This window comes from Notamacropus eugenii, chromosome 1, assembly GCF_028372415.1.
Source record: "Notamacropus eugenii isolate mMacEug1 chromosome 1, mMacEug1.pri_v2, whole genome shotgun sequence".
Taxonomy (NCBI): domain Eukaryota; kingdom Metazoa; phylum Chordata; class Mammalia; order Diprotodontia; family Macropodidae; genus Notamacropus; species Notamacropus eugenii.
Genome location: NC_092872.1, coordinates 534,978,025 through 534,990,558, shown reverse-complemented (window position 1 = coordinate 534,990,558; position 12,534 = coordinate 534,978,025). Strand labels below are relative to the sequence as shown.

The following is a 12,534-nucleotide window of genomic DNA, read 5'->3' as shown; positions in this document are numbered from 1 at the left end:
TAATGAAAACATCTTTAACTTTTCTTGTCAACTCTGATGTGGGGTTGGGAAATTGGGGGAGGGAGGGGAAAGAGGAATCTGTTTATCCATCTACTGGTGTTCCTAATCCTTGCCATTTATTAGCTGTGGGACCCTAGGCAATTCATTTAATTTCTATTTGGCTCAGTTTCCTCATCTGTAAAATGAAGATAATAATAACACCTATCTCCCAGAGTCACTTCAAAAATCAAATGAGATAATATCTGTAAAGTGCTTTGCACAGTGCCTAGCAATTAGTAGGTGATATATAAATGCTGATTTCCCCTCTGGTCAGAAAAAGAATCAAGAAGTCCCTCTGACGGCCTATTCTACCTTAGGAAGAGCTAAACTTCAACTAGAAAAAGAAATATTTTGCTAATGTTTTACTTTTGGCAGAATTAAAACTTCTACCATGTCCAGATGCTTGAAATTCTGCATATCATAACTTGTGTGTCAGATCTGTAATTGATACAAGGAAAGCACTCATTATCTCCACCTAGCATCTAGGTGGGTAGTCCACAGTATGTTTCTATAACAATATTGCTTCTCTTGCTCTTCAAAAAAAATCAGTACTCCAATATTCTCTGCCATGTTGCTACTCAGTTTTGTATTCAATACAGATGTCTTCATTACAGACAATGTCATTCACTGTTCTTCCATTAGATGCTTGTTCTGAATAAAGTATATTCTTTCTTTGCCAAGGCCTTTGCCATTGTTTTGAGAGCATAGTTCTCTTCTTGCTCAAGTTTATGTTATTTCAAGCTCACTTCGTTAAAACAGAAACCTAGTAGATTAAATTCAACTTCTGTATGAATCCACTGCTATTATATTTGGTATCCCAAGAATCCTGCCATACTGTATTGTATTAACTTCAAAAGACATTTATCACACCACGTAGAATGAGGATTCTCAGGTGAAGGTCTTTGTGTTTTCTATTACTGAAAGATACAATATCATTTGTCTAACAACAACAGTAAGTCAAAAAGCATTTGTTAAGCTTGTTTGTTTTCTGTGTGCCAGGTGCTATGTGGATATGAAGAAAAGCAAAAGACAGTCCCTGGCCTTGAGGAGTTTACAATTTAATGGGGAAGATAACAGGCAAACAACTATGTAAAACAAGCAATATGCAGGATAAATACGAAATCATTAACAAAGAGAAGGAAACAGAATTAGGAGGGATTGGGAAAAGTTATTTTGTAGAAGGTGGGCTTTTAGCATGGACTTCAAGGAAGCCAGAAGGTATAGATGAGGAAGGAGAACATTACAAGCATGAGAGCCAGTGAAAATGCCTGAAGCAATGAGGAATGGCAAAGTGACAGGGTCAAGATATAGATTTACTCCTTTTTCATATAATTTACTTTTTATAATTTCAAGTTCTTAGAAAAATCATTCTATTATCTCCATCAAAAGTTATTTTCTTCCTTATTTTTTCCCCAAGTCCTCTAAATTTATAGCATTTATCTTCAAGAAATTATCTGGCCAGCTTTTTAAACTACCTGTTGTATTTGTTTTATTTTATAACAAAACACTTAGTAGAAGAAAATATTCAAACTTACCCAAATGAGTAGACTGGGCTTGGTTTCCTCACCATAACCCAGTAGCTTATCAGACATGTCACTAAACTGAATTAAAAAAATGAAAATACTTTAATCAGACATTAGCTATTTCAAGCTAAAGAGCTACATTTTAAAAAGCTCAGAATTAACAAGTTTCTACAGGATACCTGTGATTGCCCATAGTAAATTAGTAACAAGCACTTCTAACAGGATTATAGATTATTTTATTTGGAAATGTGTGCCCAGATCTTTGTTGGATAACTTTCAAGCACCAAATAAAAACTACTGGCAAGTTATAGAGAAACTAAGCAGACGATTTCCATAAGATCATAACATTTTACAGAGTCATTTAGATGGAAGTGATGTTTAAATGTTTAACTCAGTTTTTTAATTAAACCACATTTTATCTCGTAAATGACATTCACATTATTAAGATAGGGAAAAATAACAAAACAGTATCTTTTATTTACATGCTCAATAATGAAAACAATTCTTAAAAGTTAGCACATGGACATTTATTTATATTACCATCTGCAAAAGGAATATAATACATGCATAATTTGTTCCATCCCCTGAATAGCAGGGTGCTATAAACAAGTCCTAGGCCATCAATCTCATAGCATGTTGTTATCTTTCTTCTTAGCTCCAAAATCTAATTTTTATCCTTCAATCAAATTCCTGGTAAAAGTTTTCTCTGAGTGACCAGGTCTGACAGAATGGGGGGGGGGTCTCACCCCTGTAGAGGTCCATGTTTATTAAGTTTATGTCCCAGAAAGTCAATAAATATTTATTAAGCACCAGTTATGTGTGCTAAGTGCTGGGGATACAGAGAAAGAAAAAACAGTTTCTGCTCTCATGGAGCTCTTAGTCTAAAGGGGGAGACAACATACAAATAATTAGGTACAAACAAGGGACATATAGAATAAACTGGAGCTGATTAACAGAGGCAAGTCACTATACTTAAGAGGAATCAGGAAAGACTTCTAGTAGGTGAGATTTTAGCTGAAACTTGAAGGAAGCCAAGAGATAAGAGATAGGGGAAAATTCCAGGCCTGAAAGACAAGCCAGTGGAAATTCTAAGAGTTGGGAGATGAAGTGTCTTGTTGAAGGAACAGCCAGGAGGCTAAGGTCACTGGATCTCAGAGTAGGATATAAGAAAAGTAAAAGAGGGCAGGGGAGGTAATGAAAAGCTATGGACACCAAAAGAGGATGATTTTCATTTATATGATTTATTTATATGAAAGTGGCACCCCCAAGAAGGCTTCAGCCTGTCAAGGAATTTACAAGTGGATCAATGAGGAAAACAATATTTTGTTCTGGTACACTGGAGATTTTGGTAATAATTTCCTGTGGAGAGTATGTAGGAAGTCATCAATCACTTTGCAACGTCATACTTAGAGCTATAATGAACTTGGAGTTTGGGGACCAGTAAAAAATTATAACTTCTTCATTAACAGAATATGCAACACTTTTATTCATCACCAAAATAATCACTCTTTCAGTCAACCAGAAGTGAGTGTGAATCAACTACCATGTTGGGCTGGAAAAAACTATTGATGGGAGCATATGGAATAAATATTCTCTTCAAAGGTAAAGTGATAATATTCTAAAAGGCGAGAAAAATGTACTGATTCCTTTAATGATCTTTTAAACTGAATATTAGTATGTACTTTGGCCAAAATTTTTTTCAGTTGAAAATTGCTTTTTTTGGTGAGAACGGTTTTATTTATTCTAATTAGCTCTATTCAGCAAAAGGAATTTAACAATCCAACTCTTTAGGGCGCCATTTGGGGTTTTCTTGGCAAAGATACTGGAGTGGTTTGCTATTTCCTTCTCCAGCTCCTTTTGTAGATGAGAAAATGAGGCAAACAGGATTAGTGATTTGCCCAGGATCACCTCATTTAACCTAGTATCTGGATTTGAACTCAGAGAGTTAAGTCTTTCTGATCTCAGTTCAACACTGCACCAACTAACTGCCCAAGTTACTACTGACCTTCCTCCAATATATGTTGATGATGTGTTTGTTTTTGAAGGATTCTTAACAATTTTCTTAAGTTCTGATCAGTTAGGTGAATTTCTATAACTATATATTCACCATTAAGGCATGTGTTTTTAAATTGGGTATATTTCTGCTATATTTAGGGACAGTGTAAATAATTTATTTGATGTGTTATATAGCTATATTCAGCATTACAACAATCCTATTGTTTTTCTGTTTTTTTACCTTGCACCGTAGGTATTTCCATATTTCTGGACAAATCAAACTTTGTTTTTGTCATGCTTTAGGGCAACAAAATATTTCATTGCACTGATGTACCAAACAGTATAAACCATTTTATCAATGTTAGGAATTTTGGTTTATTTTTATTTTTTGTTCACTATCATAAAGAGCATTCCTACACTTTTATAAAAATTAGCCTTTTTTCTGTTTAATTATTAGTAATAAACTACTGACAAAATCAGAGGAGGGTGAAGGAAACATTTTTTTTAAGATTTTATTTTGTTAAACTATCTTTATATCAAATATTTCTGACAAAGGTCTGATAGCCAAAAAAGATAGAGAATTAACACAATTATATAAGACCAAGAGTCTGTAACCAAAAATTAACTGATCAAAGAATTCTCAAAAAAAGAAATGCAAACTATAACTGTTTAAAGAAATGCTCCAAATCACTATTAAGAAAATACAAATAAAGCAAATGAGATTTCACCTTGATGCCAACAAGTTATCAAAACTGATAAAAAACAGAAATAATTAATATTGGTGGCCAAAGGTTGGCAGGAAGTCAGGAACACTAATACACTACTGACAGAACTATGAATTAGTCCAAACATTCTAGAAAATAATTTGGAACTATACAAAAAAGAAATGGTTAATCTGTCCACACCTTTGACCCAAAGATCCCATTGCTAGGCAAAATACAAAGTAGGTCAAATACCCAAAGGAAGAACCTTTCCTATATATAAAAAATATTAATAATAGCACTTTTTGTTCTTTCTAGCAAAGAATGAAAAACAAAACAGGTGACAAGTAACCGGAAAATGACTAAGCAAATTGTGATATATGGATAAAATATTAAGGAATACTACTGAGCCATAAGTAACATAAATGAAGAATTTAGAGAAACATGGAAAGATTTATGTGAACTGACAGGTGAAATAAGCAGAACTGGGAAAACTATGGACATTATAAATGCAAAGAATTTTTAAAAAACAAAACCAACCAAACCTGGCCCTGGAGAAGTGTTGAGAAAATGCACCTCCCTTCCTTGTGGGGGGCTGCAGAGGGGAGGAAGGAGTATCATTGGTTGTGTAATACTGCACGTACTATCAGGCAGATGTGTTAGTTTTGATGTTTTTTTCTTTTGCTGGATGAATAAATGGCTAGCTTTCTGGGTAGGGGAGGGAGAGAGAGAGATCTTAAAAATTAATGAAGGTGATGATAGCAAGAATTTCTTGAATATATGACATATTATGTTTCTAAGATTAAGAAGGAAATAAAATGTCAAGGTTGTGATTGTATATTTGCCCAATTTCAGCTGCCGATTAACTGACAACTGCCGTAAATACTGACTTCAAAATAATAATGATTTTTGTTAAAAAATTATTTCTCTACTATATATTCCTGAATCTCAAAGCCAGAATACCAGTCACCATGAATATCATGTACTAAGTGTGGAAGTCTTGAGTTTTTGGGTCAGAAGAGAGAATCCCTATATCAGTGAAATCACTGATGAATATTTCCAATACTGGGATTAGTAAATTAAAGGATAAGACTAGTTTTATGACTCGCTTCTTACTGCCTGACTGTTTTCAAAAAAGACAGCACATGAGGGTATGAATGTACCCATTATTTCATCAGAGCCCCATAAATATTAGATTTTATTATTTTTACTAGCTTTAAGATATGAGAATTAAAATCTCAACATTTTTTTAATTTCCTTAATCATTTATTATTTATTGCTAAAATTTTATCTATTATTAGTGAGACTTGAATATTTTTCCAAACATTTACTATTTGTGATTCCTCTTTTAAAAATGGCATATTTAAAGCTACTAGCCATTTGGTTATTGGATACCTGATACTACCCTGATAGGGCAGCATAAGTTAAGTTATACTTTCGTTAATGAGTTGCCTTATATTGTCATTCCATTTTTTCCAAGCACATTGCTGTATTTTTAGGGTACTACAGTTGCTCTTTCTTTTCACTTAAGTCAGAATTAATTTTATTTACCCTAATGTTATCAGATAATTTGATAAGCTTTCAGTCCAAGTCCACTCCTACTAAACTGCAAAATTCCCAAGAGGTGGGCTCTTTTAAAATTTATTTTTGTATTCCCTCCACACACATCTCATGCCCTTACATGCACCTAGTACCGTGCTTTGCATTTGGTAAGTATCTGACAAACATTTACTGAACTTAAAAGTAAATCTCCTATCTTAGAAGTACATTATGGCAGAGGTTTTTAAAGGAATTTTAAAAAATTCCTTTGCAAGTTAAAAATCTTATTTCTTTCCTATTTAACTTTCACAACTAAGATTATTTCACACAGATTACATTTCTTTTTAATAATACCTTTTTATTTGATAGTTTTTATTTTTAGGTTATCTAATTTCTCTTCCTAGAGTCATTCCTCATATCAAAGAATAGAAAAGAGAAAAAAATGTTTTCAGCAAAATTACCATAACCAACATACTTAAAAAGTCTGACATCTTCAGTATTTCTTATTCAGAGTCATCTAACTCTGCAAAGGGAAGGAGGTGACTTATCATAAGTTGTTTTCGGGGCCAAGCATGGTCGTTATAACTTCACAGCAATCAGCTTTGTTTGTATTATTGGTCTTTCCATTTACATATTTGTAATAATTGTGTATATTTTTTTACTGATTGTCTTTACTTCACTTTACCTTAGTTACATAAATCTTCTCATGATTCTCAGTATTTGTCACATTTATTTTTTACAGCAGAGTAACATTCCATCACATTCATGCACCACAACTTGTTTAGCTATTCCTCAAACAATAAGCTCTTACTTCTCTGACCCCCCACCCCCATTCTTTACTAACACCAAAAGGGCTGCTATAAATATTTTGGTGTAAATGAGGCCTTTCTTTTTACTACTGACCTTCTTGAGGACATATGCATAGCAGCAGAATTTCATTCAATTGATCATACTTCAAAACCCACTTTCTTTTTCTAAAAAGGAAAAATCCCTTTGGTCTTTTAACGATAAATTCTATAAGAGCAGTAAGAATTTTATTTTTAAAAACCTACCTGAAAAGATCAAAGATTGTCAGATATGTATAGGCAGTTAAAGCTGTAGAAAGAAAAAGGGGAGGAGCGAGAAAAGAAATGTTATTGCAACAACTGTTAAGAATTAACTAGCTGGAGAACATCTGATTAACAAGTTATCACAATTTTACCATTCAGCTGTCTATATTTATTTCTGGCAACTATGTACTTATTTGGATTAAGGTAGAGAGTAAAAAAGAATTAGGCTTTATTCATACATTTAAGCTGAAAAGCCTAATTACATTAAATTAACTAATTCCTAAAGATCTACTTTATTTTGTTCTAGGTGACACAGCTTTCCTGTATATCTGTGGAAAATGGTCCTATAAGTCAGAGAAAAACACTGCTATAAGAATAATAGATCATTAATACAAAATATCACAAGTATCTGCTTTGAGAAAATATATCTAAAAATTGAACATAAGAAAGGGATTAATCATATTTTCAAAACGTTTTTAGCTTTAAAAAGGAGGTATTTATCAAGTTTCCTATAAATATTACATTCCTAAAGTACATTTAAAATGTTATTTAATTCATAAAAATTAAATTTATACACATTTCTGGAATACACTTAGAGTATAAAATAAGTAACATTTTTATTTAAAATCAGAAAACGAAATGTAATTATTAAAGCTCTTTACAAGTAAAAATAGCAACATACCTATACTGTTAGTAGAACTGCACCACATAAGTAAGAATCCAGTACATAGTAAGTTTATAGCACCAAAAAGTAAAATCTTCCAGGACTGTGAATGAAAAATTTGTGCTCATTTACAAAAACAAAACAAAAGAAACAAACACCAAAACTTTGGATCAAAAGGACTGCATTACTTTACCAGAAATATAAAAAGTCTATAGTGGTATATCCTTTTTGTTTCCCATGTTACTAAAATTATGAATCCCTCTGCTAGGTATTTTAAACAGAAATACTCATATGATATGGAACAGAAGTATTAATCCCTTATGGTTAGGATGTATTTAGAATGAAAAAAATTTTGACTTTGTTTTTAAAATTCCGAACTTAACAAAGTTTTAGCAAAACAGAAAAAAGAAGTGTATGCAAAAACTGCCAGTTTCTATAATGTACAACTTGTTTTTCTTTTAAAAAATCAAATAAATTTCAACCATTTGAAAGAAGGTTCAAAATCACTAATAAGAAATATGCAAATCAAAATAACCCTGAGGTTTCACCTCATACCCTACAAATTAGCAAAGATAACAACATATGGGAATTAGTCAGTGTTGGAAGGGCTATAGGAAGATAGGCACTCCAGTGAATTGTAGATGGAGCTGAGTTAATAACACCATTTTGGAAAGCAGATACATAAATAAAGTGATTGAAATGTCCATATCCATTAAACCCAAGGAGATTAGAAATAAAAAATAAAGTCCTTGCATACACCAAAATATTTATAGTAGCACATTTTTTGTGGTAGTAAAAAAAGTGGAAACAAAGTAGATGCCCATCAGACAGGAAGTGACTAAAGAAACTGTGGTACAAGAATGTAATGGAATATGAGTGTGCTATAAGAAACAATGAATATGATGAATACAAACAAGTACAGAAATATTTCCTAGATCTGATGTGGAGTGAAGTAAGTAGAGGTAAGAAAACAACAGACACAAAGACCACAACAATATAAATGAAAGGAATGACAAAATAATCAAAAGAGAAGGTTGTGAAATTACAAAGAACAAAGTATGAACCCAAAGAAGAGATTTGAGAAGACACCCCTGGCCTGCTTCTTTGCAGAGCTGGCACATGTGGATGTTGCATGCAGTTTTAGACTTTCAAAAAATGAATTCCTTGATTTTGATGAGCTTTTCTCTCTATTCTTTTTTTTCTTGAAAAAAATATTATGTCACATGGGATGGTTCTCTGGGAGGTAGCTGAGAGAATGATGGGAGAAATTCTGGAATTGTTAAAAAAAGATATTAAAATTTTTTTAAAAAATAAATTCAGCACGAACTTTCAAAGCTGTCCTTTTTGTCTGTAATTCCTTCTGGGCTTATGGTTTTCTTCTGTGCTTTTAAAAAAAAATGGTCCAATGACCCCCTTTTTCTTTTGGTTACCCTATCCCTCACTTCCCTCTCCCTACCACCTACTACCCAATGAAAAAGAAGAAAACAAAAACCCCAAAACTCTTGTAATAAATGAATGAATGAATACACACACACACACATATACATAGGTGTTTGTGTTTTCCTCCAAGCAAAACAAATGTCCACACTAGCTATGTAAAAAAAAATGTGTCTCTTACTCCACCTATATCTTGAGTCCATCAGCTCTCTCTTCAGAGGTGGGTAGCATGTTTTATCATCAATCCTCTGGAATCATGGTTGGTCAATGAAATGAACAACTCTTTTGAATTGTTTTTCTTATGATGTTGTTATTGTATAAAATGTTATCTTGGTTCTGCTTAGTTCGTTATGTATTCTCAGATTTCTATGAAACTGTCTTTTCTATCACTTCTTAAGATGCAATAATATTCCATTAAATTTACCTCTCCTCAATTTCCTTCATCCACTCTTTAAGCCATCTTAACCTCTCTACCTTCTCTCTTTTTCCTTCTCATTACAGGATCATAATTTAAAACTAGAAGAGACTTTAGAGACCATGACTCCAATTCTAATCCCCTAATTTACAGATGAGGAAATTGAGAACAAAACTGACTTGCCCAGGGTTATAGTTAAGCCTCTGAGGCAAGATTAGAAGTTAAGTCCAATGGTCTATCTATTGTGCAACTTATCTACAAAAATGAAGCTGAGAGAGAGGATATGACTTGCCTAGGTTCTTTTGAATCCAAATTCAACACTTTTCACAAGTCTACACCCTCCCTCCAAAGGAGAGATAAAGAGTGCACAGGTACACTACTAAGATGAATCTCTTTAGCTGCACCTTTGATCACACTTCCTGCACCTTTGATCACACTTCCTCCTGCTTCCCTTAGGCCCCTGTTCCAAAAGTCACTGAATTCAATGAACATTCATTAAGAGCCTAGTAGGAGCAAGGCACTAGCATTTCCACTTTTCATGAGAAGTGCTCTTCCAGCCAAGCCAATAACAAGCCAACACACATTGTTTAAGCACTTACTAGTGCCAGGCACTGGGCTAAGCACTGGGAATACAAACAGAAAGACAGTCCTTTATATCCTAATGGAGGAAGACACATAAAAGGAAGTTGAATTGGGGGAATGGGATAGGGGTGCTCTGAAGGAGCATGGGAGAGCGAGTCCAGAGAGACAGGAGTAGAGCCTGGAGAGAAAAGAAGATATGGTGGGTCTGGGTATTTTTCCTAGGACATCAAGAAGAAACTTGTAAAAAAGAATTGAGGTGGGGCGGAGCCAAGATGGCGGAGTAGAAACACATGCATACGCTAGCTCGCTAGCTCTGAACCCACAGCCCATAAATTATCTGTAAAAAAGATTCTGGAGCAACAAATTCTGGAGCAGCAGAAGCCACAGAACAATGGAGCGGATGAGACTTCTGTTCCAAAGAGACCTGACACGAAAGGTCCGTCGCGCCCTGGACCGGGGCCCAGGCACCGAGAGGAGCAGATGCAAGCGGGCTTCAGGGACGGACTCTCCAGCGGCCCGCGGGTCCTTCCACCCACGGGCCCCAAAGGTTGGTGAGAGGGTCTTCTAGGCTTGCTGAGAGGGGAGTGGGGTGCCCCCATAACGCAGACCCCCTCGGGAGGCAGCAGCGGCGGCAGCAGACCGCCTCTGGGGCTCCCCAAGCAGGCAGGAGCTTGGATCCATTGTTGAAGGTCTCCGCATAAACCCCCTGAGGGAACTAAGCCCTGAGTGGAGGCCCTGCCCCCACCTGAACAGCTGAACTTAATCTCACACTGAATAGCAGCCCTGCCCCTGCCGAAGCCCTGAGGCTGGGAAGCAGCATTTGAATCTCAGACCCCAAGCGCTGGCTGGGAGTATCTGGAGGCGAAGTGGGTGTGAAGAGAATATTCAGAAGTTAAGTCACTGGCTGGGAAAATGCCCAGAAAAGGGGGAAAAAAATAAGACTACAGAAGGTTACTTTCTTGGTGAATAGGTATTTCCTCCCTTCCTTTCTGATGAGGAAGAACAATGCTTACCATCAGGCAAAGACACAGAAGTCAAGGCTTCTGTATCCCAGCCCACCCAATGGGCTCAGGCCATGGAAGAGCTCAAAAAGGATTTTGAAAATCAAGTTAGAGAGGTGGAGGAAAAACTGGGAAGAGTAATGAAAGAGATGCAAGAAGAGCATGAAAAACAGGTAAACACCCTGCTAAAGGACACCCAAAAAAATGCTGAAGAAAATAACACCTTGAAAAATAGGCTAACTCAACTGGCAAAAGAGGTTCAAAAAGCCAATGAGGAGAAGAATGCTTTCAAAAGCAGAATTAGCCAAATGGAAAAGGAGGTTCAAAAGCTCACTGAAGGAAATAGTTCTTTCAAAATTAGAATGGAACAATTGGAGGCTAATGACTTTATGAGAAACCAAGAAATCACAAAACAAAACCAAAAGAATGAAAAAATGGAAGAAAATGTAAAATACCTCATTGGAAAAACAACTGACCTGGAAAATAGATCCAAGAGAGACAATTTAAAAATTATGGGACTACCTGAAAGCCATGATCAAAAAAAGAGCCTAGACATCATCTTTCATGAAATTATCAAGGAAAACTGCCCTGAGATTCTAGAACCAGAGGGCAAAATAAGTATCCAAGGAATCCACAGATCACCGTCTGAAAGAGATCCAAAAAGAGAAACTCCTAGGAACATTGTGGCCAAATTCCAGAGTTCCCAGGTCAAGGAGAAAATATTGCAAGCAGCTAGAAAGAAACAATTCAAGTATTATGGAAATAAAATCAGGATAACACAAGATCTAGCAGCTGCTACATTAAGGGATCAAAGGGCATGGAATAGGATATTCCAGAAGTCAAAGAAACTAGGACTAAAACCAAGAATCACCTACCCAGCAAAACTGAGTATAATACTTCAGGGGAAAAATTGGTCTTTCAATGAAATAGAGGACTTTCAAGCATTCTTGATGAAAAGACCAGAGCTGAAAAGAAAATTTGACTTTCAAACACAAGAATGAAGAGAACCATGAAAAGGTGAACAGCAAAGAGAAGTCATAAGGGACTTACTAAAGTTAAAAAGTTAAACTGTTTACATTCCCACATGGAAAGACAATATTTGTAACTCTTGAAACTTTTCAGTATCTGGGTACTGGGTGGGATTACACACACACACACACACACACACACACACACACACACACACACACACACACACACACACACACACACACACACTGCACAGAGTGAATTGAAGAGGATGGGATCATATTTTTAAAAAAAATGAAATCAAGCAGTGAGAGAGAAATATATTGGGAGGAGAAAGGGAGAAATGGAATGGGGCAAATTATCCCTCATAAAAGAGGCAAGCAAAAGACTTTTTAGTGGAGGGAAAAAGAGGGGAGGTGAGAGAAAAACATGAAGTTACCCTCATCACATTCCACTAAAGGAAGAAATAAAATGCACACTCATTTTGGTATGAAAACCTATCTTACAATACAGGAAAGTGGGGGATAAGGGGATAAACAGGATGGGGGGATGATGGAAGGGAGGGAATGGGGAGGAGGGAGCAATTTGAGGTCAACACTCACGGGGAGGGACAGGATCAA

General features: G+C 35.5%; 1 protein-coding gene across 3 annotated transcripts in view; it reads right to left on the bottom strand.

Annotated features, from left to right (window-relative positions):
• Positions 1-12,534, bottom strand: part of SLC30A6 (solute carrier family 30 member 6) — a 41,204-nt gene that overhangs the window by 23,545 nt on the left and 5,125 nt on the right. For all 3 annotated transcript variants that reach the window (XM_072634126.1, XM_072634128.1, XM_072634127.1), the window contains exons 3-5: positions 7,529-7,613; positions 6,850-6,892; positions 1,575-1,640 (exon numbers count right to left, since the gene is read on the bottom strand). In XM_072634126.1, the coding sequence (XP_072490227.1) occupies positions 1,575-1,640; positions 6,850-6,892; positions 7,529-7,613 (194 nt within the window). The remainder of the gene's footprint in view (positions 1-1,574; positions 1,641-6,849; positions 6,893-7,528; positions 7,614-12,534) is intronic.